This window comes from Strix uralensis, chromosome 1 (genome assembly GCF_047716275.1).
Source record: "Strix uralensis isolate ZFMK-TIS-50842 chromosome 1, bStrUra1, whole genome shotgun sequence".
Classification (NCBI taxonomy): Eukaryota; Metazoa; Chordata; class Aves; order Strigiformes; family Strigidae; genus Strix; species Strix uralensis.
Window position 1 is genome coordinate 148,042,615 of NC_133972.1, and position 26,404 is coordinate 148,069,018.

At 38.4% G+C, this 26,404-nt stretch overlaps 1 protein-coding gene across 2 annotated transcripts in view; it reads right to left on the reverse strand.

Annotated features, from left to right (window-relative positions):
- Window positions 1-8,708: 8,708 nt before the first annotated feature.
- Window positions 8,709-26,404, reverse strand: part of TRIQK (triple QxxK/R motif containing) — a 64,796-nt gene continuing 47,100 nt past the window's right edge. For both annotated transcript variants that reach the window (XM_074884414.1, XM_074884423.1), the window contains 2 exons: window positions 23,670-23,755; window positions 8,709-13,942 (listed from right to left, as the gene is read on the reverse strand). In XM_074884414.1, coding sequence (XP_074740515.1) covers window positions 13,829-13,942; window positions 23,670-23,755 — 200 coding nt within the window. In that variant the 3' untranslated portion in view covers window positions 8,709-13,828. The remainder of the gene's footprint in view (window positions 13,943-23,669; window positions 23,756-26,404) is intronic.

Consider the following 26,404-nt stretch of genomic DNA (forward strand, 5'->3'; position numbering starts at 1 on the left):
AATATTTCCCATATCAAAATTGTTCCATATCTTCCTAAGTTAATTAAATGCTAATTTTCTAATGAGGTGACAACAATGGCAACAACCTGTTATCAGCATGCTAGCTAGTGCCCGTAACCAACGGGTGAGCACAGAACCCTTGTGCTGTTATTAAACTGCATTCCTATATTAATTAATCACTTTTGCAGCTGTATTATTCTGAAGCTGGACAGAAATGTGGATAGTAATTAAATGAAAAAAACATTTACATTATTTGGAGATTGCAGAGTTGCTTTGTGGTATTTGTTATTTCACATTGTTGTTATAGAAACCCCTCGTGTTTTCATGCCCACTGCATGCTAGTTTAGCAAGAAATGGTGGAAGGAAAATTCATGATTAAGGTGCTGTTCAACATACACTGAGTATAAATTAAGGTATAGAAATTTCCTGCATTGCGCAGTAAGAAGGAAAAAGCCACTCGGAGTTCAGATGAAAGGATGGTCATATATCTGTCACATCTTCATACTTCGAAAAGGACTTAGACACTTAAAACCTGGCAGAGGTGGAATTTATGTGCTCACATCCAAAACAGAGATTCTGCTGTCTACTTCAGCAGGTTGCCAAACTCTCCCTGACTTCAGCTGCCAGTACAAAAGCTCCCCAGACATCTCGAATTCTGGTCAGACTCAAGAGCTCTTCAGTCTTAAAAAGGTCAAGTTGTCCAACATCCAGTTCAGGCACTAGCTTAGTTAGCACCCTAAAAATATGTTCCTCTGTTTATCTTCCCCCCAGGGCTGGTTTGAGCGCCCTGAAAATTCCTACCAAACAGCTCTAAATTGGATTTTACATAAAACACAATGGCAGCTATCAATTTCTTTTGAAATATGGCCAATAAGCTAATACTGCAGTAGCTTAGAAAAGGGGAAGACTCCAGTGGCCATATTTCAAAAGAAATTGATAGCTGGGATATGAGAGATACAGTTCAATGCCTCACTCTGCCCGGTCAGAGCTCATTCCTCTTGTGAAACACTCTAGTCAGGAGACTTCATCTCCCTGGAAGTCAGGGAGATTTTCTCATCCCTTCTCACAGAAAACGAGTGGTAATTTCCATCAGGACTGTGATTTAGAGATGTGACAGCTGCTCTACCTTTGACAGAGATGGGTTAGCCACCTACCGTCAAGAGACCATTCAGATGGTGGGGAAGGGATAAGTCTTCATGATGGCACAGAAATTCAAAAGCCTATTAAAAAGCCATTCAAAACTGGGGAAGGGCATAGGATTTCAGACAGGCTCCTGACTTCCACATCTCTGTGGCCTGTGATCACGGTAAGGCAACATCCCTCGGGCACCCAGTTATGGATCAAGGACTGAGCCATTGCATACTGCAATGGTAAAGTCTTGGGATGGGTAAAACCCTCATTGGTCTTGAATCCTCTTAAACCCTGGGGTTTGTATTTGGGAACCTCCAAATATTTTTCTGCCATCAGCTAGCATACTTCAGAGGTACAAAGGACAGTTTTTTCCCCACTGTTGGAGAACAGGCTATATTAACAAAGACTGATCCAGATTTTATTAGGAATTAATTGTATGCACCATGTTTAGATAACCAGGTAGCAGATTTCCATGTAGAACATTTTACAGCAATTCTCTTAATGGTATGAATCTTGTCACAATGAGCAACAGGTGAGATACACCTGTAAACCATTTCTCTGAGTGCTTCACACGGTCAGTGTAATGATGTCCTACAATGGAATAATAAAACCTGCCAGGAAAATTAAGCTGTAATGTGAAATTCATCTTCAAAACTGTTCAAAACAATTTGTTTACTGAATTCAGACAAATACCCCCAAACTGTTTTCATTGCATTTAGTGCTAGCTGAGTCAAGGCAAAAAATACATGGCTGATAATAAACTGAGTCCATTCACATTAAGCACTAGGTGGATAAATACCTTTGCTGTATTCCTTTGTGTGCTTCTTTCTACTCCAAATGTGGATAAATTATTATTATTCACTCCTAGTAGTTGATGATGATAATAATAATAATGATAATAGTAAGATAATTTATATTTAAATAGAATGTTTCCTCTCAAATCATTCCACAGACTTTGCAAAATGATGCGGTGGGACCACTGTAACCAGTTACTGAAATGCAGCCACCTCTGGAGTGAATCACATCTGCTTAAACACGGATAATGTCGATGCTGTGTGATAGAATAGGATCAGGATAAGGGAGAGTGCTATAACTAACTATAATGAAAGGGAAATTATTTGAGTTGAGGTTTGTAGGAAAACCACAGGTAAAACCCCTTATCTTTGAAGAAAAGTTCTATGGGGTGTTTAGCAATTACTAGGTTTTTGAGATTTGCCTCACCCTAACAGCAAAATCTTAAACCGTACAGCTATCCCAACACCGTACTGGAGGAAGGAAAAACCTGCACCTGATGGACCAGTACTGCAGCTTCCCAATGGCTGCAAAATACCTTCTGAGCAAGTCTCAGGATGAAGCCTGCCAGCACCATGCAGTGAGTGAAGTGAACTGCTTTTTAAGATGCTTATTTTCATCCCAACCTATCGCTTTAATCTTAATGAATTTGGTATTATTCGGTGTGGTGGATTTAATTAAAATTTTTAAAGTATTGAAATTATTAATGATTTAATAATTAGAAATAAGTGTTTTAATCCATGACTGAATAATGTATAAAACTATTCAATTTATTTTTTTGGAAATGAGGGTCTAGGTTTATTCTTTTCCCTATATTTTCAATTCAGAACTATTCAAAAGTTGCAACTCTGCCATACTGGCCTCCTGCAAAATATAGTAAATGCAAAACATTTTATTTAATGCAGCCCAAGAAAACACACATGTGTGGGAGACAGAAAGTGCTACAGTGTCCTAAAGTTCTGCTAAAATCTCAGTGGTGGTTAGAGATACAGCTGTGTGAAAAATATCAAAAAAGCCCAAGTCACAAGTCATAAACAAAAAGGATATAATTATACCAGAGCAAATTTAGAACAATTACACCAAAAGTTGAATTACTTCAAATGTGCCCACAGAGTCTTTCTCAATGCAATATTCATGCATATTCACCCTTCATACAGGCAACAAACATGGGCTGTCCAGGGAGCAGCTGGGGACAGCTCTTCAGAGACCACGTGCCCACAAAACTGAGCACACCCACAAGTACATTTAATATTGCCATGGTGTGAAGTGGGTCAGTGTGTTACCAGACAGGTTGTTGCAAAAGTCATCTGTGGTCCCACTGTGGACAGGGAGCAGACAGCCTGGAGGGCAGCAGCCCTTCAGAGGCACGTTAACATATCTGCAACTCCAGACTGCCTTCTGCTTTCCAGAGACTTCTGGTGTGGGTAGTTGTTCATTGTCCACTCAGGACCAGCTGAGAATCAACTCCAAACTAAACCAACCTCTAAATTCCCTTCACTTCTGACCAGTTGGATTTAGACACAGTCCTCCTGACAATTTAGCTGACAATTTAGCATATAGGCTCCATCCCCTGGGGCTTCTGCTTATCCTCCCACGTGCATTCCTGCCTTGGTTTTGCCTCCAGGGTATTGCTCGCTCAGGTCTACTGCACAGATAAACCCTGTCAATACTTAAACTGCTGGGAAGGTTGATGCAGCAGCAGGGAGCACCGTCAGCTGCCCTGGCCCTGCAGGGACTCAGGACTCCCAGAGCAGGCAATACCACTGGGAGAAGTGCTTGCGAGCGCATAACCCTGCACAGACGTCTGCCTTCTCCAACACAAGCTGCCCTGCCAGAGCACTGCACCCATCTCTGTGAGCAAGGGCGATCTGTACCAGCTGCAGTGAATCAAGCCACTATCTGCGTGGGCTTTTTTTTTTTTTTTTTTTTTTAAATGCAGCTGCCATATATCCAAAAAACAAGTCATTAGGAACATTACAGTATTAGTCAAATCAACGTTGTTTTTCAGAGGGATGAAAGCCAGTGATACAATTAACAAATGGTGGGTGTTGGTGGGTGATAGTATTATGCAGACGTTTTGAAGCTCTTTTCTCCTGTGTGAGCAAATTTTCATTCTTGGAGAAACATCCTGTGTAATTGCTGTTGAAGGGTCACACAAAGTTTGTTCTTCCCAAGCTCCCAGGCGGAGTGAGCTGGCTGAAGGCTTGGGCTTCAGATGGAGAGGCAGTGCGGCTCCTTTGGGCCACAGCAGTGCTGTGGATTTGAGGCTCTGGAAGAAGGGGCTGCTCTGCTTGCTGGTTGCTGTCCTCATTTCAGGACCATCTATTCAGGCTTCCACATCACTTCTGCAACACTGATCACACTCCACTGGGACACAGATGGCCCAAAGCTTTTTCCACTGTGCTTTCCACAGAGGAACATCACTGTGTTTCCCAGAGTACTTCATTCTAGTTCCACCTCCAAGGATGGCTGTGATGTCTGCCTCTAAATGATTAAGACTATCATTCACTAGAGGTTTTACAGAATATCCTTTTTTCCTCCTCATTAGCCTGCCAACTTCAGCTCTCAGTCTATGGTAAGGTCAAGGAACACCTGAGAGGAGCAACATAAGACAAAATCTCTCACACATGTGACAGTCTCTGTATTCCTTGACTTCTGAGACACAGGAGAACTTGATAGTGAGAGAACATGTTGTTGGTGGATCTGTTTTGATATTTGGCCTGTGAGGCACGTAATAGTGGGGTATCTATGTAAGCTATAATTTAATGAACTGAGAGCTTTACTTCTGCAGCTCTCTAAACTGGGGTAGTTAGGTAGCCTGGTGTTTTGTAATCCTGTTTTACTTAATTAAAGTATTCCTGTTGGCTGGGTGGAAAGATGTGTTATCCTGTTACTAGCACATGATGAAAGGAGGCAGACATCATTAGTGTACATGACTCCTTCCTCAGACCCCATCAGAGCTAGGGCCTCTGTAGTTCCTCTGGAACAGAATTAACATATTTCTCACTGAAATGTTTTTTCTCTTATGTTCAGCTGCACAGATTTCCTCATTACAAGTATTAAACTGTTTGGTTATCTGTAATGTGCCTAGACTTTCGTGAAGGTTCATTTACAAATGAACCCCTGCTGTTAGGTTAAGACAGGTTTATTTTAGCACTTGCAGTTCCTATAATTCGGAGTTGTTAATGAATTGACCAACTTTTCATCATCCTTAACATGAGAGATACTTCTCATGATCTCAACTCATACTCCTGAAGAGCAAGATTGCACTGGGGTCCTCTCATAAGTTTTCTTGGGTTTGTGCCATTGGAGGAGGGAGTGCATAAGAAGAAGCATCTGGCAGTACATCTGCATCCAGTCCCTGCTGACATCCTGAGATCCGTCTGCCTGGGCTCACTCCTCCCTTCGTACGGAGCTTGACATATCTGGTACCCCACTGCCAGACAACCTCAGCAAATACTTCTCTCTCCAAGGGAGGATGAGTCACTTTTTCAGTGTCTTCATCTTATCTCATTGTTAACCTGATGGAAAAGTATGCAGTCTCTTTTCAAACTGCTCATGGCTGTCTGGAAGGAATCTGCTGAAAAGCCTTGATCTGAACAAGCTGAAAGGCATGATCTAGGTACAAAGATCAAAACCAGCCTTCTCCAGACCAATGACCCTGAAGTTTTAATTCTTTACAAAGGACATGAGAACTAAGATGGTAACTGAGATAAATGTTGATGAGTGGATGTGACAGATCCATTCCTCAAAACTTTGCAAGGAAGCAGCAAGGAAGCGCTGAAGGCTCCCAGGCCAGCTCCATAGTTAGCTGATCGGTTGAAAGTCAGTTCTATTTTTTTTCTGTTATTCTACATCACTTTGCATTATACATTATTGTACATACCCTCTGGTAGACCCTTTCAAAGCTACTGAATAACTCAGTGCTTAACAAGGATACTTTAATGTTCTTGTTTAAGTTCTGGGAAATACAAGATCATCTTTCATTCTGAGTCAGCAATGATGATCCCCAAACTAGTGGTGGAATAGGGGGAATAATAGCTTTGTGGAAACTACTGTAGAGATCTGTACTGTAAGGAACGATGAATATAAGACAGAGGAGTGAGGCTTACTTTTATCCTTTATAGATCGGCAGTGTAACGAAAACGTCCTTTCTGTATTTGTATTGTCTTTTAAATTTAACATGGTTTATGCCTATGCACAACTCCTGTGCTGCAGGAATGATTCTTGTTTCCAAAAGCCCTTGCTCACAGGGAGCATTTTTTCTTTCTTCTATCTGTATATTGTATATGAAGATCTACAAAATAGAAGTTAACTTCTCTACATAGAAATTAATTTAGTAAGAGACATCTGTTCTGTGTATAAGAGCATAACGTAGTGTAGCAGAAACACTTGCCCCCGTGAGTTTGAGACTGCAACAATCACAAGCAAAGTAGATGGTCTCATGTGTTGCTTCTCCATCACCCCGTAACACTGACACAGTCCAGTCACAGCAGTGTGCATACGAGAGGTTGAATAATGCACCTGAAGAGTCCCTTAAGCATTTATTTTGTTCTTTTCAGTTGTCCTCCAGGCACTACCCGCTCCATCATGATATCAACTTGAAAATTTCCTAATACAGAAGGTAAAACTCATTGACAAGGAAAAATTTCTAAACTATTGCTCTTGTTAGAGTCATAGATCTGATATTTCTCTGGAGAATTTACCAAATTTCAGCATCACAGTCTTTGGAAAAAGTCATACATATTGCAAGTAGTTCCTACTTTGAGGCAACCCTTAACCAAAGGGAGGTAAATATCATTCTGTAACGTTTCAGATGAGAAGCTACATTTGACCCAACTGTATCACCCACAAACAAAGCCACTTTTCTATTAATTAAAAACAGCTGATGACTGGTTTGATGAGAAAAAAAAATATTCTCATGAATAACACAATCATGTTTATAACTTGTCTTATTTTAACGTGAACTCACAAGCTGTCATGAATAAGGGCAAGGACTGTCCAACGGCATTCACAAGAACAGAGCAGGTTTTAAAGGGCTGCTCTTCAAAATAAAAATCTGTATAGCACACTGGGAAAACTTCCCCCACAAATATTGCCTAACTTTAAATGAATTTGTGGCTTTGGTAATGATCTGAAGAAGCTGCTCTACTGTCTTCTTTGTTCAGCACATCCCATTATTACTGGAACAGCAGAGACACAGTGGCATAAAGTACTGCCTGAGAAGAGCAGCTGGAGAACAGCTACGATTAATGAACAGATAAATACAAATATGATTGTCTGCCTTTTAAGAAGGAACAGTCATGAGCTCATTAGGGAAGTGAGAACCCATGATACCATTGTTAAAACAGCCATGCTTTAAGTAGACAGTCACAGCACCTTAGCTCATCTTTTAAATGAGAAGCTGAAGGAAGTCATCAAAAGGGAAGCAAGCAAAAACCTGACTTTCACTATGCAGGCTTCTCTGAAGGCTCCTCAGGCAGGAGAGGCTGAATAAAACTGCCCTGAATTCAGAATTTGCTGTCCTTCCCAAACCAGAGCAAGGCTTACTATATTACACAGCAATAGCCACTTGAGGCCTCTTCAGCTTCAGGCAGATGAGAGCAAGGGAGATGGCAGGTCACCCCTCCTTGCGAAAGGATAATGTCTGCAGCTTTCCTACCAAAAGCAGTAGGCATGAGCGTGGCATTCTTTAACTGCAAAGCAGTCCCACAGACACAAAGGGAAACAGCTATGCAGAAACAAGTTTCAAAAGGACAACAAAAGACAATTTTTCTGGCACCTCCCTGAGAACCTCATAAATAACAGTAAAGAGCCTGAACATCTCAGCTTCTATTTATTTGTGGTAACAAATCAGGCACCAGTGATGGTAGGAGACTCACCCTGTAGGTTAAGCTCTGCTCTGTTCTTTTTTGTAGGCTGTCCAAAGCAATCCAGGACCGCAGTCCTACTCTAAACACCAGCAGCTCCCCACTGAGCACGGGTGATGCTTTAGGAGCGCAGAATCAGCAAAAGGGCTCCCCTGACATTTCCCTCCCTGTCCCTCCTCTCTGCTGATAGTATTACAGGCAAAGAAGGTGTCTCTAGAGAAATGGGGACATTGCCAGTATCAGTACATTTGCATTTAACTCAATAACAGACACACAGAGCTACTCTAGCTTGGCATAATGTGACTTTTTTATACATGAAGGCGACAGCAATTAGCCTGACGTATTCTTTGTGTAAATCCCCCAAATGCTGTTTATTCCTTACTTAAATAAATGAACCTTTGATCCAGTAAGAAGCTGCTTTGTTTCAGACATCTTTATCTCCTCTGGGACCTTTTTTTGCCCTATGAAAAATAAGAAGTTGAGGTAGCTCTGATTTGATATCAGAATTAGCTTTTCTTCTACCCTTTTCTTCTTGAGCAACATGGTGAGTTGTGAGGTGGTTGTCTACTGGTAGGATTGGCCATTTTACTTCCATTTTCTTCCACTCTCGTTCCCAGAGGAACTGAAATAGGAGAACGACATCAGTTTGTCACCAAATTCCATACTCACCTCCTGCGGCTCTGCTCTTTAAAATTCCTACAATCTCTTTGTGAAATGGCAAACTCCCAAAGATCTATGTGCTGCTCAGTTTTTCCAAGGTTCAGCAAAATGAAGCTCTTCATAGCTTACATTTATAACTGACCTGAACAAACACCTTTTAGGGAGAATTTGGGCAAGGCAAGAACTGTGCTGCTGGGCTGTCAGCTGTTATCTGCTTTTTTAGTGATTCAGAATAAGACAACAGAATCAAGCCTATTGTTTGACTAGTCATGTATTTATTTGTGGTTTAAACATGCAAAACCAGTATAACAATTATAGAATTTAGAAAAAATATAGCACTGAAAAAAGTATTCATGCAGAATGAGGCTTCTACTTGAACTATTCTTCACAATCACCAGTTAGTTGATTTGTCCCAATATTTATAGTTCATCATTACAACTGCCAAAACTGACAACCACCAGGATTGTTGTCTCAATTAAGGACAGTAAACAGATTGTCCCATTTTTTTTAATGAAAAAATCTAAAATGTAATACTTCACAGTTTAACATGTTTATTCATTTAAACGAGCTAAAAAATAGTGGTGTGACATCTGCTTGAGAGACACTGGTACCTAACATTTTGGCTGTCTCCCCACCAATTTGGTTATGATTAAGGGGCGATAAAAGGAAGAGTAGAGGATTCTGTCAATTAAATACATTGATGAACTACAGAAAATATTTTTCCACTCTTGGAAAAGTGTAGAAATACATCTATAAAAGAATGTATTACAGCAAACTAAAAGGATGATGGGGAAAAGTGTTGCAAAATATCTCCATCGGCTCTTTCAGGAAAAAATACTGTAAGCATAAGATCACAGACAATCTTTGCCAGTTTATTCATCTCATGGATTCATTTCCCAAAGTGCAGGCATAATCCACTACAAAATCTTTTAAGAAGCAGTTCCAACATCACATTTCTGCTGTCTTATTGATGTGCCATATTGTTATTTTCTTAGTCATAAGCACCACTAATTATTATGCTACTGTAAGTAAAATTTGAAATGCGATCAAGATCTGTAGTATCCTGTTTGTTGGCAGTCTAACTTGCCTAGTCTGCATTTCAAGTACAGTCCTTTACTGAGAATTGTCCTGAATGCATTTGACCTTCACCAACTGGTTCAGTTGTGCCTTACAGGCACAGTCCTGTACCAGAGCAAAATGAATCATCACTCTATCGGAAGCTGCTAGCAACATTTTCCTCCCTGAAAAGGCAGCATTCAAAACTTGGCCCTAAGTCAGCAGATAAGCCTCTTCCATGGTAGCAATTTTCACCGAAATGGGATGAGCGATTTTGTAGGCCTTTCACTGTGCCTTCATTTAGTAGGGTTGTTTAAAAACCGTTTGTTTTCAAACACAACTTGTTAGGTCAGCTACTCTAGATGACACCTAAACAGATGAGTTTGTTCATGTTATGTATGTTTGCAGTTATGTGTTGCAGCATAATCTAAGTGTCTTCCCTGCTACAGTTGGTCTGATGCATGGAAAGAGCTATGGCAGATCCTGAATCACATGATGTCTATATGATATGCACCAGTGAACTTTAAATAAAACGTTCTTCAAGGAAAGTTTAAATATATCTCTAGGGTCCATTAGGGAAATGCTTAACATGCCTCCTAAGCTTCCAGTAAAATATATTTATGGACTCTAGGAAATAGAGTTAAAGCCTTTCCTTGGCAATGTTCACCAGCAGCACTAGTAAAACTACTATATGGAAGCTTCTGTCCTGAGATGGTCTGCATGCTGGTTCTGCTTTCGTAGGGAAAAGGCAAACTGCTGAGGAAAGATTTACTGAGCAAAATCACTGCTGGAAGACTATTGTGCCTTCCTAGCCAGAGAGACTTCCAAATGGGACATCCACTCCCACCCACAGCATAAGGACTCAGCACAGACATCTCCTCTACAACCTCTGCAGGAAAGAAATTCAGTTTACTCCACAAGCAGAGGGCAACAACAGTACTGACATATACCCTTTCCCCAGAGGTGAATATCCTGGAAAAAACCTGCCCCATTAAGCTAGGGCTGCTGTATAAATGGTTAGATCAGCAATCTTTCTTTGAAACAAGGGTATAGAAGTATTACCTTTAAAATAAAGGCAATCTGACTGAAGTTCATGCAGCTACATGGAACAACATTGTCTGCAGAAAGAGATCTGCTCTATTGGTATTGGGTAGGATGCCAAGGGAAGTTCTCTTTATGGTCTTTTAAGTATTCATAGGCTACGCTTAGTTTTAATATGAGCTTAGGGGCTTGAACTGCCTAGAATAATACAGATATTCTAAAACTGGTGAGTATCACTGCTCACATTTGAACATTGTGCTATTTAGATTGCTTTAATGTCCTTTCAAATGTACATACAATTCAGTGTGACACATCCAACATTAATAAGAGCACAAAAACAGTAAAAATACATTTATTATTAAAATAGACACTGAGCAACTCATACAAAGATAGGTGGTTCAAAAACCAAGAGGCATTCAATCTCAGATATAATTAAGGGCAAAATAAGCCACATGTTTGAAAGATTAAAATCAGTCTCTACTTTAAAATATCAGGCATAGACAATGTAGCGTTCCAGAAAGCAGAAATAACTTCAGGTCAGACTCTGATTTTCCCTTGGAGTAAATCAGTTGTAATATCAGTGAACCCAGGGGAATCATAAATTAGTAGGCTCAGAATCCAACCTCATTGCTAATATTGTTGTGCTTGTGCCTTTTATAAAATCAAGTATGAATAATTTGATGAAAAGTGGGAGCTTTTAGCTTAAAAAAACTATTGACATAGTCCCATTAGAAATTATTGTACTGATAAGAGAAAAACTGTATTTGCTGCAATATTTGCCATGTATTTCTATATACACTGAACAGAAGTCTATCCAGTTTATCTAAGCAAAAGGAAATTATCTTGTTACAAGAGAATATCATCTTTCATGTGGATAAAAAGGCCTAACCTAAACGAAGCCAACAGACAAACTGCAAACTATGGCACTTGTGGGCAATATGGACTGGTAAGTCACAAATTAGGGAAGATGCTTCAATCACACATATACACGCTTTGGATTTTGTCTATGAGTCATAATTATGGGAAAAGCAATCTTCCTATTCTAGGAACTTCATGTTCATAAATTTGACAGTAAGAATAGCTTGCTTAACGTAACTGATTCAGAAAGCAAGTTACGAGACAACATGCACGAAGGGGATAACTACATATCATTCTCAGACCAGACATCACCCAGAGAGCTATGTGCAGACGTTAAGAAAGCAATCCTTCCAGCATTTTATGGAATAAAAAAATTGCTCATGCAAAGTAACAGGAGAGGTCTGCAGCTCTGTGACATGTGGTGTAGCACTGGTGAAGTGAAAGGCATGTCACATCCAAGGAGACAGCTTGTGATATGCTTTTTCCCTCCACTGAAAGTTGGGCCATGTGTCAGATAATGCTTCACCATAAATGTAATACGTTGCTAAGCATTTGATCATGTGTGCAATTATTAGCGGACTATAAATCATATGAATGCATAAAAGGGTTTTGTGTCTGTAACAGTCATAATTAGAAAGTGAGAAATATTTGCACATATATGTTTATGCTTCTCTTTCATATTCTTCTCGGAAGACTGTTGTACTCTGAATTTCTAGAGTTGTTTTGCATTGCATAAAGTGAATGAGGAGTATGACAGATAAGAAGTGGATCCTTAGAGACTCATATTGTATATGGTCATGGCTACTGTATGGTTTAAAAATTAACTGTATTGAACTAAGTTCCTTAAATGGTGATAATAGGACTGTGTCAATTTAAAATATATTTTCCATTATAATATTTGCTATGATTTGTATCCCTTTGTCTTCAAAATCACTGTAAGAAATCTTAGTCAGGCATTTCTGGAACAAGTCAGTAAATATCATCTCAGCTGCAACTAAACCTAACATTCAGCCCTGAAATTGGTATCAAAGATAAAGCTAGTTTGCTAATATAATTTCAGAATTATGATAATTCTTTTCTGGAAGTCAACCTGCCTAACTTCCTTGCCATATTCAGCACGAATGGCTGTATGCTTTCCTTGGTATCAACGTGAATCCAAACTAGAGAAAGACTGACCACATCTTTAAAAGGATCAAAACTGAATCTTTACAACCCCAAGCTCAGTTATATGCCAAAGTCGAAGCAGAACACGATAAAGCCAGAATTTTACAGCTCCCTGCAGCTGCTTTGACATACCGACTTCTTCAAGTGGCTTGTGGTTATCAAAGGGATCAGAAATGTTATCTACAGTGCATATTCTGAAAGGTGCTTTGCAAGAACTGAAGGATGTCGTGGAGCCAAGATTTTCCCAATTATCAGTATGCATGAAAAAAAGGCTTCTTAATACTTACAAATTCTCACATTAGTTTGATGATTAAAACGATTGTGTAACTGGAAAGCAATTTTTTTTACAATGTCCCCCTAACAGGTAGAGCAAGTTGATACCACAACCAGCAGGAAGAGAATAATTAAAATACGATTTTGACTTAATAATAGAGCAATACACTAATTAAAACCAACATCGACTGAACTTTCTATTTACACTAGTTCAGACAGCACAGGAGGCAAAGAACTGTGTTTCAGAGGCATATGCGAATGTTAGAGCTTCTGTCATCCAGGTGCCATTTCTGACAGAACACATGTGTGCTGAACAGTTGGCAAAAGAATGAAAAAGATTACTGCAGATATATGGGCACACAGAATCTGGGATGACAGAAAATTAAGTCCATATAGGAGGTGACAGACTGCTTCTAAAAAGATATTTTTTTCCTACAATTTCTTCCATCTTCATGCGCGCGCATGTACACACATGCACAAGAAAGATTAAAAGGGAGAGAAAGGATGAGGGGTTTTTGATATATTTTAAATACAAATCAAGAAAAGACTTTTTATTTGATATTTCTGCTTCCTTTTGGGAAAGGAAAAGAAACCTAATTTGGCTATTAGGAAGCTTTGATTCCTAAATTTAGTCAAGGCAGACTCTCCTCCTGTGAAGTCAGCATCAATACCCATGATAATAATAGCACCTGTCTTTTGACATCAAAGTTCTCTGCCTGAGAAAAAAATAATGTAAACAATAAACTTCATGTATTGTACTGCTGCTCCTGGCTTTGGTGTTAACCAAATACACTTGCCAGGCATGAGTTTTCTCTTATTTTGGAGATCTGGAATGTAAAAGTGACTGACGTATTGCAAAACTTTCTTATGAATTTGGACTGCAAGAAATGGCATCATTTACTGTCTCACAGTGAAGGGACTGTGTGTTCCTACGTAGTCTTGTTCAAGCTGAAGAAATCTTGATGATAGATTCATTGCATCTGCTAGTTTTCATCTGGATCCAGATCAAGGTCAACTTCATTGGAAATGTTAAGATAAAAGAAAGCATAGAAAGCCAACAAAAATACCAGTATAGCTGCAAGGACAAGGGCAACTTCCTGTAGAAATAAGAGAAAAAAAATAAACCAAAACCTGTTAGAAATAGTACCGTATTTTCAGATAAATCAGGAATAAATATTATTTCCATTATATAATGCATATCAAAATAACATCAGACATATATAATTGCATAAGGCATTGATACTTTAATGATTTCTTATTTGTGATTACCATTTCAGAATGTTATAAAATCCATTCACTTAATAAAGATTCTGGTGAGTCTGATATAAAGCCAGAAATAGGATATTTGGCTTAAAGATCTATGGTCTGACCTAGAAATAGGAGCTTTACGTCCTTTTATTATGATATCCATTCTTTTTTAAAAGACAGAATTCACAAACCACAGTTTTGAACACAAATTTAAGTTATGAATTTACACTGTGAATTTTGATGTTTTCTAGCAATATGTTACTGCTTTTTGCCAACAAATTTGTAATTTTTTAATGAAGCAAACACAGTATGGTGGAAGTCAATGAAAATTGCTACCTCTACCTCCCAACCTCCTGGCATGCATTACAATATGGAGCTACAAAATACTTCAAAATTGGACGAAACTTTTCTTCCTTCTCCTCTGCAATAAGGGAAAAAGCACAACAATTTGCACTTGCACTTGCCTCTCTTCTCGTAAAATATTGCAACTTGCTGCATCTTCCTTAATTAACATAAAGGAGTCTTCCAAAGTATACATGATTTATAGCAGCTTTCCAAAGCAGAAAAATGTTTTTGTACTATACAACATACTCATGTGACTGCCTATCATCATATTCTATCTTAAGGCTGGACTCTGTTAAGCTCCAACTTTAGATCTCAAATATAATAAATGGTTGTATGATCATCCTCTTTGTAACACTACTTCTTTCAGAGTCAACAGTATTTCACATTTTTAAATTGACTCTCATTTTGCTAGACAATGAAAGAAGAAATAGAAATTTGAGAAAAATCCTTACATTCCTTCAGTTCACAGAAAGTGCCACTTCCACAGCTAACAACATGCACTGCTTCACTTCATTCCTTATCATCGTGATGTATTTTTTTAAATCATGAACTGAGGTGATCAAAAGGAACAGGTTAATTTGTAAGCCCCCAAACCCATTTTCCCTCTACAAAAAAGCAGCAACAACCTCCCCTCCAAATCACAGCTTCATGTTAACCTACAAACCATCTGCATCTGAACAATCCAGGTGTATACTTAAAAGGAGAGAAGAAAAACAGTTCGGTGACTTTATAACAATTAACCTGAATTGATGCCACATCAAATCTACTCTGCCAATGGGACTGAAAGGAGATGCCTACACCACACCTAGACAATCAGACACCCTTTACTATCCAAGGAGAGAATCTGACCCTCTTTGGTGTCCTCTGAAAGAGGTCAGGTGAATTCTTCCTAAAAATGCCTATTTTGCCCCTTAGACTAGAAGGGGAGATGGTATCCCTGGTGTGGAGACCTGCATTGTAGGACGAATTCCATCCAGTATCTCTAGATTGGTGGTGGCTTTGTGACCAAATTTGTGTGTGCACTGCCATGAAGGAGTTAAAACTGTGTTAGCTTCATTTTTTAAAGTCTAGGCCATAATCTGGCATTCTTCTATAGAACAGCATTTCATTTGCATTTACATGAATGCATTATATAGTTTATCAGAATGTTGGATCAATAATTCAACATATGCCATCTAATAAAGTTTGAAATACTACTGACTAGTTGGCGTATGCTCTATAGGAGTCTTTGTTCTATAGAAACCTTTGCTTTACATTTTACATGGATGATTAATTGAGATGTACTTTAAATTTATTTTACATTAAAATTGCTCCTGTAAATTTGTTGAGGCTGTTTGCTACAGATTTCAACTACATTTTCCTCTTAGAATTATATCATCCTCTGAACCTCATCCTCCTGATTTCCTATGATTTGATTAAAAAAAAGAAAGTACATCTAATTCACTAATATATTAAAGGAAAGTGATTTTTGCTTTGTTGCAGTTGCAACACATCAGTATCTCACAAAAGGGCATGGCAGCATCAGACAGGTTTCATTTATTTCCTTGTATCCACAGCTGTGCTCCCAGACCCATCTGGCCACACAGCTACTAATCTTAAGAGGATGTAATAAACAAGTGACATACAACTGCAAGCTCCATCTGCTCAGGAGAGTGGACAACAAAACTGTGCAATGCAGGCACCGTTCACACTTGACACAGGGAGCAAATTCATTCCAGTATTAAAAAGTTTTTTCCCTTGTTTGGATGCCACGCTTGCCGCTTTACAATAGGTTCACCTTTCCTCTCCCTTCTCCCCAGCCTCCTTTATGAAATGCTGTGGTAGCAGCAGCAAAATTTTGGGGAATGTTTGCATTAAAGATTTGTTTTCTAAGAAGTGGAACTAGGAAAATCTTGATTTTTGTTCTCAGGCTGCCCAGTAACTGCTTTGATGGGAGTAGTTCTTTAATTTCTCTGCCTAAGTTTTGCAGTGAATAACACTGAGATAACAATACTACTTCCCTTACACAAGCATTAGGAACTGGGTGGCTGGATCAGTATTTATTAACCCTGGGAATGAAAAGCCTTATTGAAATTCCAGGTTTTAGAATTACACAAGAACCTTAATTCTGAGTTACTGAAGAAGGCAGAGTAACAAAAATCTAAAATAAATGGCCTAACAAAGGACACCTGGCTCTTAGCTAGGGATATGCAGTCTCTTAAGAATTGCATCCAGTTTATGAACTTTTATAAACATAAATTTTGCTATGTAAATAGCAAATGAGATGCTACACCACTACACTGTCTTTGCAACAACAGTATATATTGTCATTTTAATTTGCTTTATACTTATCAGGCTTTGCTATTTGTATTTTAAGCCATGCATAGAAATGAAATGTTAAAATACTCCCCACTCGTCATATATAGCTCCCTTTCTCTTGCACTTTATGGATCATCCCCATCATCCCTCTGCAAAATCCATTCACTCAGAGGATTTCATCATGAATAATTAACCAATATAGAAAAAGTCATATAGAAATAAACTTAAAATGATCACAGGGCTTTTTCTCCTTTTTTTCTTTTATAACATGGTACAGAATGCTAGGAAATAACATCCGTGCTCTCAAATCCCAAAGCACAGTCAAAAAAGCCTTTAAAAGGAACAGAATTTTCTATTATATTCTCTTATATTTAGAATAATGTCTGTAGAACCCTACTGATTTCAGCTTAAGTTTTTCAGAAACTTTTCCATAAAGGAAACACTTGCCATTACAGTATAACGTAGATTTAATTCTCCTATGATTTTTTGTCAGTTTTATGTCTCTCATGCCAAAATATTTGGATAATGTCCTCAGATTCACCCTGATGGAGCAAGTTGCAGAGTTGGGATCTAAACAAGAATAATCAGGAGCTGAAAAAATAGGGGTGAGGAAAAACTGTTCGCTATAATAACACAAATCTGGACACTGTGTATGGCAGCATCATATCCTACACATATAGAGGAATATCACACTTTCAGGAAATTTCAGATTTTTTAGATAATTCTTATTATCCTCCAAAGAGAACTGTACCTTTTTAATCTGAAACCAGCTTAAAACTAGGTGAAAGAGTATCACAAATTGCTGTCTTTGAAATGCTAAACTATCCCTAGTTATTTCTGAAAAGAGATGAAGAGAAAATCATGCTGACCAAGGATGCATGTAGAAATAAAACAAACATACATGGACTTGACAATCAACATTTTTATCCCATGTAATTTCTAACTGGAAGACTATCTGGACATTCATTGTGAACATTTTTTAGCATTTCAACAAAATCATATTTAAAAATGGATATTTACTTCCTTAATACAGGATATTCTACATCTAATACAAGGTAACAAAAGTAATTTATTAACTTTTATCAGTAGTTTTTATGTTATAAATTTTTTATTGTAAAAATTTCAGATGGAACAATGATCATTATTGTCTCAAATAATGAGAGCAAGGTACTATTACAGAGTCATCTACAAGGCCTGGCTGTATGATCACAAAGCAACAGGATTCATTTTAATATATCTAAATGCAAGGTAATATATACAGGTATCAAAAATGTCGATAGGACTTACAGAGTGGAGGGCTCTGCCTTGAAAACCTGTGACTCTAAAGAGGTCTTTGGATTTAAGCAGTAACCACTCCCTCAGTGTGATCTCTGGATGTGCAAAGGCAGAGGGATTTCCAGTAGGGAGATGACTGGTATTTATTTTATCATAGAGAAGAATGAGAAGTAGTTTGGTTACAGCATATAACTACATATGCCATACACCTGTATTTAAGTAAGGCACTTCACAGTGTGGCGTCCTTTATCTTGTTTACAAGAACCTCTCAAGGTCCAGATGTGGTTAGATAAGCTCAGTCTTGAAATAAGATGCCATTTCCCAGGAGCATGAATGATTGAACATTCCAGTTACGTCTTGAGGAAAATATGGACTTCCATGGCTGTGAGTCTTTTATGGTCAGATCTCTCAAAAAAAGTACATTTTTATTTAGCTATTGGGAAGAATACTTCAACTTGGGCTTGTGTGAAAAGGAGGTCCTGCCTGCCAGCCTTGCAGTTGGTGAACTCAGCTCTCCAGAATCCTCCCCTCTTTCAGGGTCCTGGGAAGACTGAGATAACTTACATGATCAGTGCTATAGTTTGAACCTCTGAAGTTAAAAGTATGGCACCTCATACTCCAGTGCTTCAGACTTTCCTATACAGGATCAAAAGAAGTTTCCTTCTTTTTCAGGAAATTTTCCTCCAACTGTATTGATTTCATTTCTGGGATTTGAGGTTTTGTTGTTGTCAACTATCCTTTGAAGCGTTAGAGATAAGTAGAGACCAAAGCCTGAGAAAGATGGTCTACTGCTCTGAGATGGTACAGAAAATCCTCCTAAATTCCTGCTTGGTGCATCTTATTCACATGCTCAAACCACCATGATGACTGTACTTACATGTACAGGTCAGGCCAGGGTCTGATGGGAGCAATCTGATTCTGTTTTTCTCTTTGTACGGGTTTTTTCCCCTCCCTTCCATTTCAAGGTCAGGGGTCAAAGTCTGACTACTGGGATCACTGGGAATATCACACTTTGCTCCTTGGTGGCACATCAAGCCACCCTGCTCTTTATGTGAGGCACATAAGCTGGTTTAAAGACCCAGTATTTTGGCCGTTACAAAGTGCTTGGACTTCCAGAAAGTATTTGGATGAAATTTTATGATCTGTAACATATAGAAGGCCAGATCAAATGATCTAATAGTCCCTTGTGGCCTTAATTTCTGCAAAACTATGAAACTATATTCCCAACTTATCTTGGCAAATGTAGTTCACTAACTTAGAAGATTATAAGCAGCGTGAAATCATAGCATACCCTTTGCCAAAATACACTAGGAATGTCTTGTTATCTATTCATACATAACTTGTTCCAGATGAGATAAACTCTTAATAGCGAGCTAGTGAGCTACACAACAGATTAAGCAGATATGCAAAAGAATGACAGACAGTAAGTTTTTTAGGAAACAATTTTTCCTTAGCTCAATTGATGTACTACATAGCTAATAATTCTCTATGGAGTGGTATTCTTCAGTCGATTATGTCTTTGCAAGTGGGTGTAAAATACTACTGTTCAGATTTGTGTCTACCTTTCAACAAGAGAGAAAACTTCATCTGTCCCACGGATCACTGATTCATTTTTGCAGCCTGTGAAAAAAATGTCGCCCCAAGAACTCCCATTACTTTTGGCCTCTGCATATCAAACCCCAGCTACCTGGGGCTGAGCTTTCACATTCCTCAAACCATTTTCTGCTTGCCACCCTCCTGCTGGCATCTCTTCCTCACCCACTGAGAGCAGAGTTAGCATTGATGGTGCAGACCCCTTGCTGCTCCACCTGCTAAGGACAAGCAGGTGGGCTGCCACCAGCACAAGCCCCCGGATGGGGGACAACAAAACAACCACAATGAAGGTTCAGAGGCTCCCTTTTTGGTACTGCTACAAAGAATTTTGTCTTATCCAAACACCAGGAGACATACAGCATACTGCTTTCTCTCCCAGTTGTTTCTCAAGATAGGGGTCCTGCTTTTCTAAGAGACACCATACATTTTGGCACTGTCTACCTTAGTGTGACATGTACAAACAAAGCCAGCACAACAGCCCTGCTACAATATTTAATTTTTAAACACGTTTAAAGAGCAAATATTACACACCAAATACTAGCATGGTCACTCTGCTTGAACTGACTTTTGATAGTTATTAGTGCTTAGCTGTTTCTCTGACATTATCAACATGGATAAAATCTCTCATTGGGGAAATTAAAAAGTACTAAATGCCAGTCACAGAAAGAAACTTTGTTACTTTAAATCTTGCATTAAAATGACAAGGCAATCAAAGTTTGACAAGACAAGCTAATTAGTATGCCAGCGAAGAAATGTGAAGGATCTCCGGGGGATTGGTTCTGAAAAGTTTTATGTCATTTACAGGGCCTTTTTTTCAAGCGAATGTTGTCAGTTCTCATGGTGAAATACACAACAGTTGAATTTCATTATCTTCATAGAAATTAAGGACTAAAATCCCTTCACTATTTTCCAGTTCTCTTCCTTTTTCCCCCTAAATACTACACCAAGTCTTACTTTACAACCAGAAATATAAACTCTTCAGGACACTAGTGCAAAACAACTCTAGCGCTATCAATGAGCACTAAAAATCTTATCATTTTAAGTGGCAGTATGATATGTACTGTGTTAGGTATTTCACAGAATTATAAAAATATTCCTCTTTCCCAGAGAGCTTGTACTTTTACACGTATGACAAGGATATCCTTCCTCTACAATATTTTTAAGTGCAACTTAGCTTTTTATAAGAAAATGTTAATATATTTTGAAATGCTGCATATTGCATCATGTACTGAAACCTGGATAAACAAATAAAATATATGGTAAATACACATATGTATGTGTTTTCTCAAAGATTTACAAGAACTTTGGACATTTCTATTTAAAGTGTTGCCTACTTACTACATTGCACTGTAGCTACACCACTTTTTTTTTTCTTCAGCACAGACTGAAGTTAATCAACTGTCACAGCACAGAACTGGGGCTTACGTTATACAAAAAGACTAAAATCCCAGCCTTTGGAAGGTGAATCATGTCACTTATCACCATCAGAAAACTTTGTTAATATGAAGCGACAACTGTGACGATACCTTCCCAAACGAAGAGCTCAGACACACTCAAAAGCTCTGAATATTAGGAAACAATTAAAGGAATGCACTCTCAAGCCTCAAAATAGTTTCATGAATGCACATAACCTGATGGGACCTCAACTCTGCTAACTCTTCTGACTGCCACAGACATGACGAGTGGTTTAACACCCTGTTGACACACTAAGCAGGAGACTTCAAGAAATTCTTATTTCAAAATTTATCCAGAAGACAACCGAGGAGTATCTGGGATAGGTGTGGAGGATGAACGTAAGAAGACTGCTCTTGGACAGCTGGAGGAACATAACAATGGACTGAGCAAAACAAGCCCTGCCTGAGAGAGGGGGAGAGGTTACGGGACTTTACAACTACAGCAGCCTCTCCTGGGGTGGGGGAGGTGATTTCCCTGCAGACCTTCCAGGTGCATTCACTGCCCATGGTGAAGCTCTGCTGGACTGGAGGGATAGAGCAGGGTGAAGAGTTGTCAATGTGAGACGGAAAGCAGTGGAAGTTTATCCCGAAACATATGACTCACTTCTGTGCTGAGCGCTGCAGGGTCTGTCAGCAGAAGTGTAGAGTTTTATTCTACAGGGATTGCCCATATTCTGGTAGAAGTATTGTAACATTTAGTAAGCCTGAGGTTGTTGGCATTAAGCAGGCTCAGTGAGAAGGATGCATACAAAGGCCCTGCTTTCCTTCCCCCACAAGCATATCCCCGGAGGGAAAGGTGCCTAACTTACCTTCCCTTTTGCTTCAGCTCTGTCAGCTTTTTTCAGCAATTAGGAAGCAAAGCAAATGACTGTAATCTGTTTGGGGATGATCCAGAGTCATATTTTAATGTCCAGGAGTGCAAAAAATATTACAGCCGAAAGACAATATTTTAAAGAATTTTTTTTTCTTTTTTTTTTAAGGCAGAGGCAGAATTGCAAATCTGAGACATTACACACTGCAACCAGCAGAACCTCACACAAACACAACATCCCATGACCTGGAGAGCATGTGTGTGCCTTGATGGCAAAACGCATTCTTACCTAGAAGTCAGCTATAACATGCAGGGTATGTATTTTGTATATTTGTACATGAAAATAAACTGTTCTTGATTTCTTTATTCACTAATACTTGATTCTTCATTATACGTATGACTACACATATGCTTTCTTATTCTCCCTCATTTTTAAGTAAGAATTACTTAAGGAAACAAAACAGGTTTTGAAGGACCAAGGTTCATATTTTTCTCACTTGTGAAAGACATGCGAAAAACTTGTACACTTTAAAAGAACTAGGCTGTACAGTAAAAGTCTCCAAGTAGAACATCACTTTCAAAAGGTCATTTCATTGAAAGTAAAATGAAAAGCAAAATTTAATAAGAAAGGAAGGAAAAAACACTGAACTCAAAAGGTTAATAATCTATCCTTTAAACAAAAAAGGCAATCTACTTTTTCTCATTAAAACCTGACACACAGCACTAACTGAGGAGATTATGTTGTGAAAACATACTGCATCGCACGGTAATGCTTGATCGAGATCAGCAATCAGGAGCAAAAAGAAAGCACTGTTTCGTGATTATAATAGCAAATTCTGGAAGACAACCAAATACATCATCTGGCAGCTCAACAGCTGTTACAGCTTGGTAGTAATACCTTGGCATTTGCTATAAGCTATAACTTGAAAAATTGATTTCTCATCTGCCAGAAACAAGAAAATGTTCTCCTTTTAACATTTCTGAAGTTTCTTTCACTAGAACACCCAGGTATTTGATCCACTTTTAAATTTTTCTCGGCTTTTACCCTTGCTGCTAAGCTAATCGTGTATCAATTTGATTCAAAAATAAGTTTGAGGGAAAAATACCAGGTGCAACTTAAATAAACAATGTGCATCCCGTTTTGATGACACACAGGGTAGTAGATAGCACAAAATATTCCTAATTGTCCTCCTTGCTCATATTCAAAGCTGTGATAAAGTAGCCTTTATTATACTTCATACCTGCTTGAAAAAGAGCCATTTACAAAATAAAGTTCAGTACCTTTCCATGTGTTTTGCTGTTAGCTAAACACACCTTCTTTTCCCAAGTCAGAGGCAGTACACAAGGATGTAGACTGAGATAATAATGTTGAGAATTTACAATACTTAACAAACCCAGTCTTTAAATTACTCCTGGGTATAGGATAGGAAGAGGAAGAAGGAAGATGTTTACTGTAATTTTTATAACTATATGAAATCATTAAAGCATTTGTTCTGTGTGTAGAGAGGCTCTCTGCAAAGATCAATTTTCTAAGCGTACAGTACTTTATTGACCTTAAGGAAGTATGCACCATAACAAGGACATGGACTACTTAAAATCTTTTAGCATTTCAACTATTTCAGTTATTTTAGGGTTAAGTAAAAGCAATCCATCATAAATATTTTAGATTTTGGCACTCCATTTAGATTTTGAAGTGTCATAAACAGTATCTCTCAGAAATCAATATTCACACAGTACATCCATGGGGAAAAGAAACAACATATACACAAAGGTAGCATAAGCTATCAAATAGATCTCTACCTTTACGCCTAGTGCAGTTTTCTTGGCCTCTGCTTTTAATCTTGTAGCTCTTAACATAGGCCTGGTTTTCTTATAATCTTGTTTTCCTAGAGTAGAAAAGCACATTTAATGATGTAAAATGAATATAAAGAATGTCATCAATTATTTCAGTTGAAAAATCAGATTTTGTAGCATTTTGAAAATGTCCCACAGTCCAGCACTATAAACAGGAGCTACTCTGTAAGACAGTGGCTCGATCCATGGAACAATGGTCCTTAAGACAGACAATGTTAGCAACAAGCAAGAGATGATAAATCAATGTAGAACCCATTACTCCAGGGGGACATCAAAATACACGTATGGATAGCCATCCACTAGTACGTTTATTAACTTGTTCAGTGAGCATCAGAGAGCAAATAAGTAGATTAAAGGTGAATGACATTTTTCCCTCACATTTCAATCAAAATGAAATTTTCATTATAATTTTTGTTGGCTAGTCATCTCTAATGCATATAGAAATGTGTAATACAGGACATTATGGTGAGTGTAAATGTTTCATCATTCTGAACCCGAACATTATTTGCAAGTATCGGAACTCAGAGACAAGCAGGTCAGTCCAAGTAAGTGCTAATAAGACCATTGCTTCACACCATCTGCTTGTAGAAACATGTTACACAGTATCTTCTATAAGTGTCTTTGATGAACTTTTAAAAAATTACAGGGACTATCTCTTTCAGCCACAAAGAGTGCAGCCAAGTGCTTGATTACTGTGAGTCCATATGAACTGAGTTCAGAGGAGGACATGCAATTACTTAGAAATGGTATAAATCATTTATCTCAACTTAATAACAAAACCCACTTGATATCTCTCAGGGATATTTTTGCTGTCTGAAGGGCCTGTCACTGCTGTACTATTAACCATAGCTTCTTTAAGTCAACAGAAGTCAAGGTACAGCTACAGGCACAAGAGGAGGAGAAGGAAAAGAGGAATCTGTGAAGAAACTGCTCAGAGCAGTAGAGCCTCAGTACAACTGCTCTGGCTTTCCAAAAAACCTCCTTTCCATTTTTTCCCCTCTAATGAATATATACCTTTTTGTTCTTTTTGCCTATTTCCAAAGCTGAGCTACAATGCTTAAAGCAGAAATGTTTGGCCATTTTTAAACCATTATTTTTACCTAGTTGTACATTAGCTTTCATTATTGTTATATTCAAATAATTTAACCTTTCCTCTAAAACCATGCCCAATAGTTTTGTGTATGCAACACTCCCATTTGCTCAACCAGATGTGATCTTACATTCATAATCAATAGTGCAAGCTTCTCATTTTATGGTCACCTTCAAAACGGGGATATTATAGTGCAGTGGCAAAATTCTGAAACATGAATTGGAAAAGAAAGGTCTTCTCCAGTAATATACTGGATTCATGGAAACACTCTATCACTCTGCTCATATTCAATACAGAGCTCCTTTCTGTAGCATATTGCGGATGCTGAACTCGCATTACAGATTTGCTTTCATTGTATAATCTCTCCTCGGCTCTAGGGATTATATATTGTGAAGGTCTCCATATTATCCTTTGGTCAGATATTATTCATAAAAGACCTAAAATAACTTAGAAAATACGCAATAACAAAAGGAAAAATACCTGAAACCATGTCAATTGGGGAAAAAAAAAGGCATATATCAAAGATATCCAAGAAACCTTCTTAGAGGACGGAGTGAAGAAAAGACAGAATGACTATTTATGTCTGATGCTCCAATATATTAATCCAGTCAATGTATCTCATTTGCAGGACAGGACCACTGCAGCGCTATTCTTCAGAAGTCAATGATATCTGATAACAGGATGCATCAGGAGTACAGTAATTTTTTTGAACAGTTAGGCAAAGAATTGCAGGAACCACCAAAATGGCTAATTCAAGAGACGAAGCCAGCCCAAAAGAGTATGTGTTTCTTCTTCCTAAAGTACTGTAGTCGTATGTTTGCTATGAAATAGTTAAAGAGCTGTCAGAAGTTCCATTATAAATGGCAGGAGCTTGTAACTCATAAAAATTCACTCCAGGCTGAAATTTGGCATAGATATACCCCAGCCTTGAATTTCCTTGTTTGTTTGTTGGGAGCCAACTTTCAATAAAGTGATGCAGCTGTTCTTACTTACTTGGAAACAAACTATAGAAATTTATCCATCTGAGATGTTTTAAGCATGAAAAATACCTTCATTTGGAAGTATATAACGGACAAGAACTAAGTTCAATTTCAGTTCTCATAATTCAGGTTTGCTACTCTCCTTTCTGGGGTAAATAAAGTAGGACAGTCAGAGGTTTCCCTTCCAGGGATGCAATGGCATTAGATAATGAAAGCTAGAAAGCTTTGTAAGGCCCATTAGGAATGGGAAACAAGTCAGCTACTGAAACCCACCTCTCTTCCTGCCATTGCCCATTCTCCCTCCTCCTCCCCAAGGCTCAACCGTGAAGGTGACACAAGCAGGGGTAGATATTGCACAGAAGACCCAGTATGTGCACTACCTCTATCAGCATGACCAAGTCTATTCCTAGAAAAGGGAAAGCTTATTGGCGTTCTTTCCTTGGTTTCAGGCACTCTGCTACTGTTTATTCCAGTATAGTGGCTATGGCTAAGACCGGATTCTACTTATCTACAGAATACTTCCAGATTTATATTAAATCTGATATGAACAACTAACCCCCCTATATAACAAATAGGCTATTTTAATAATGACTCTAGAGCTGGTAGTTCTC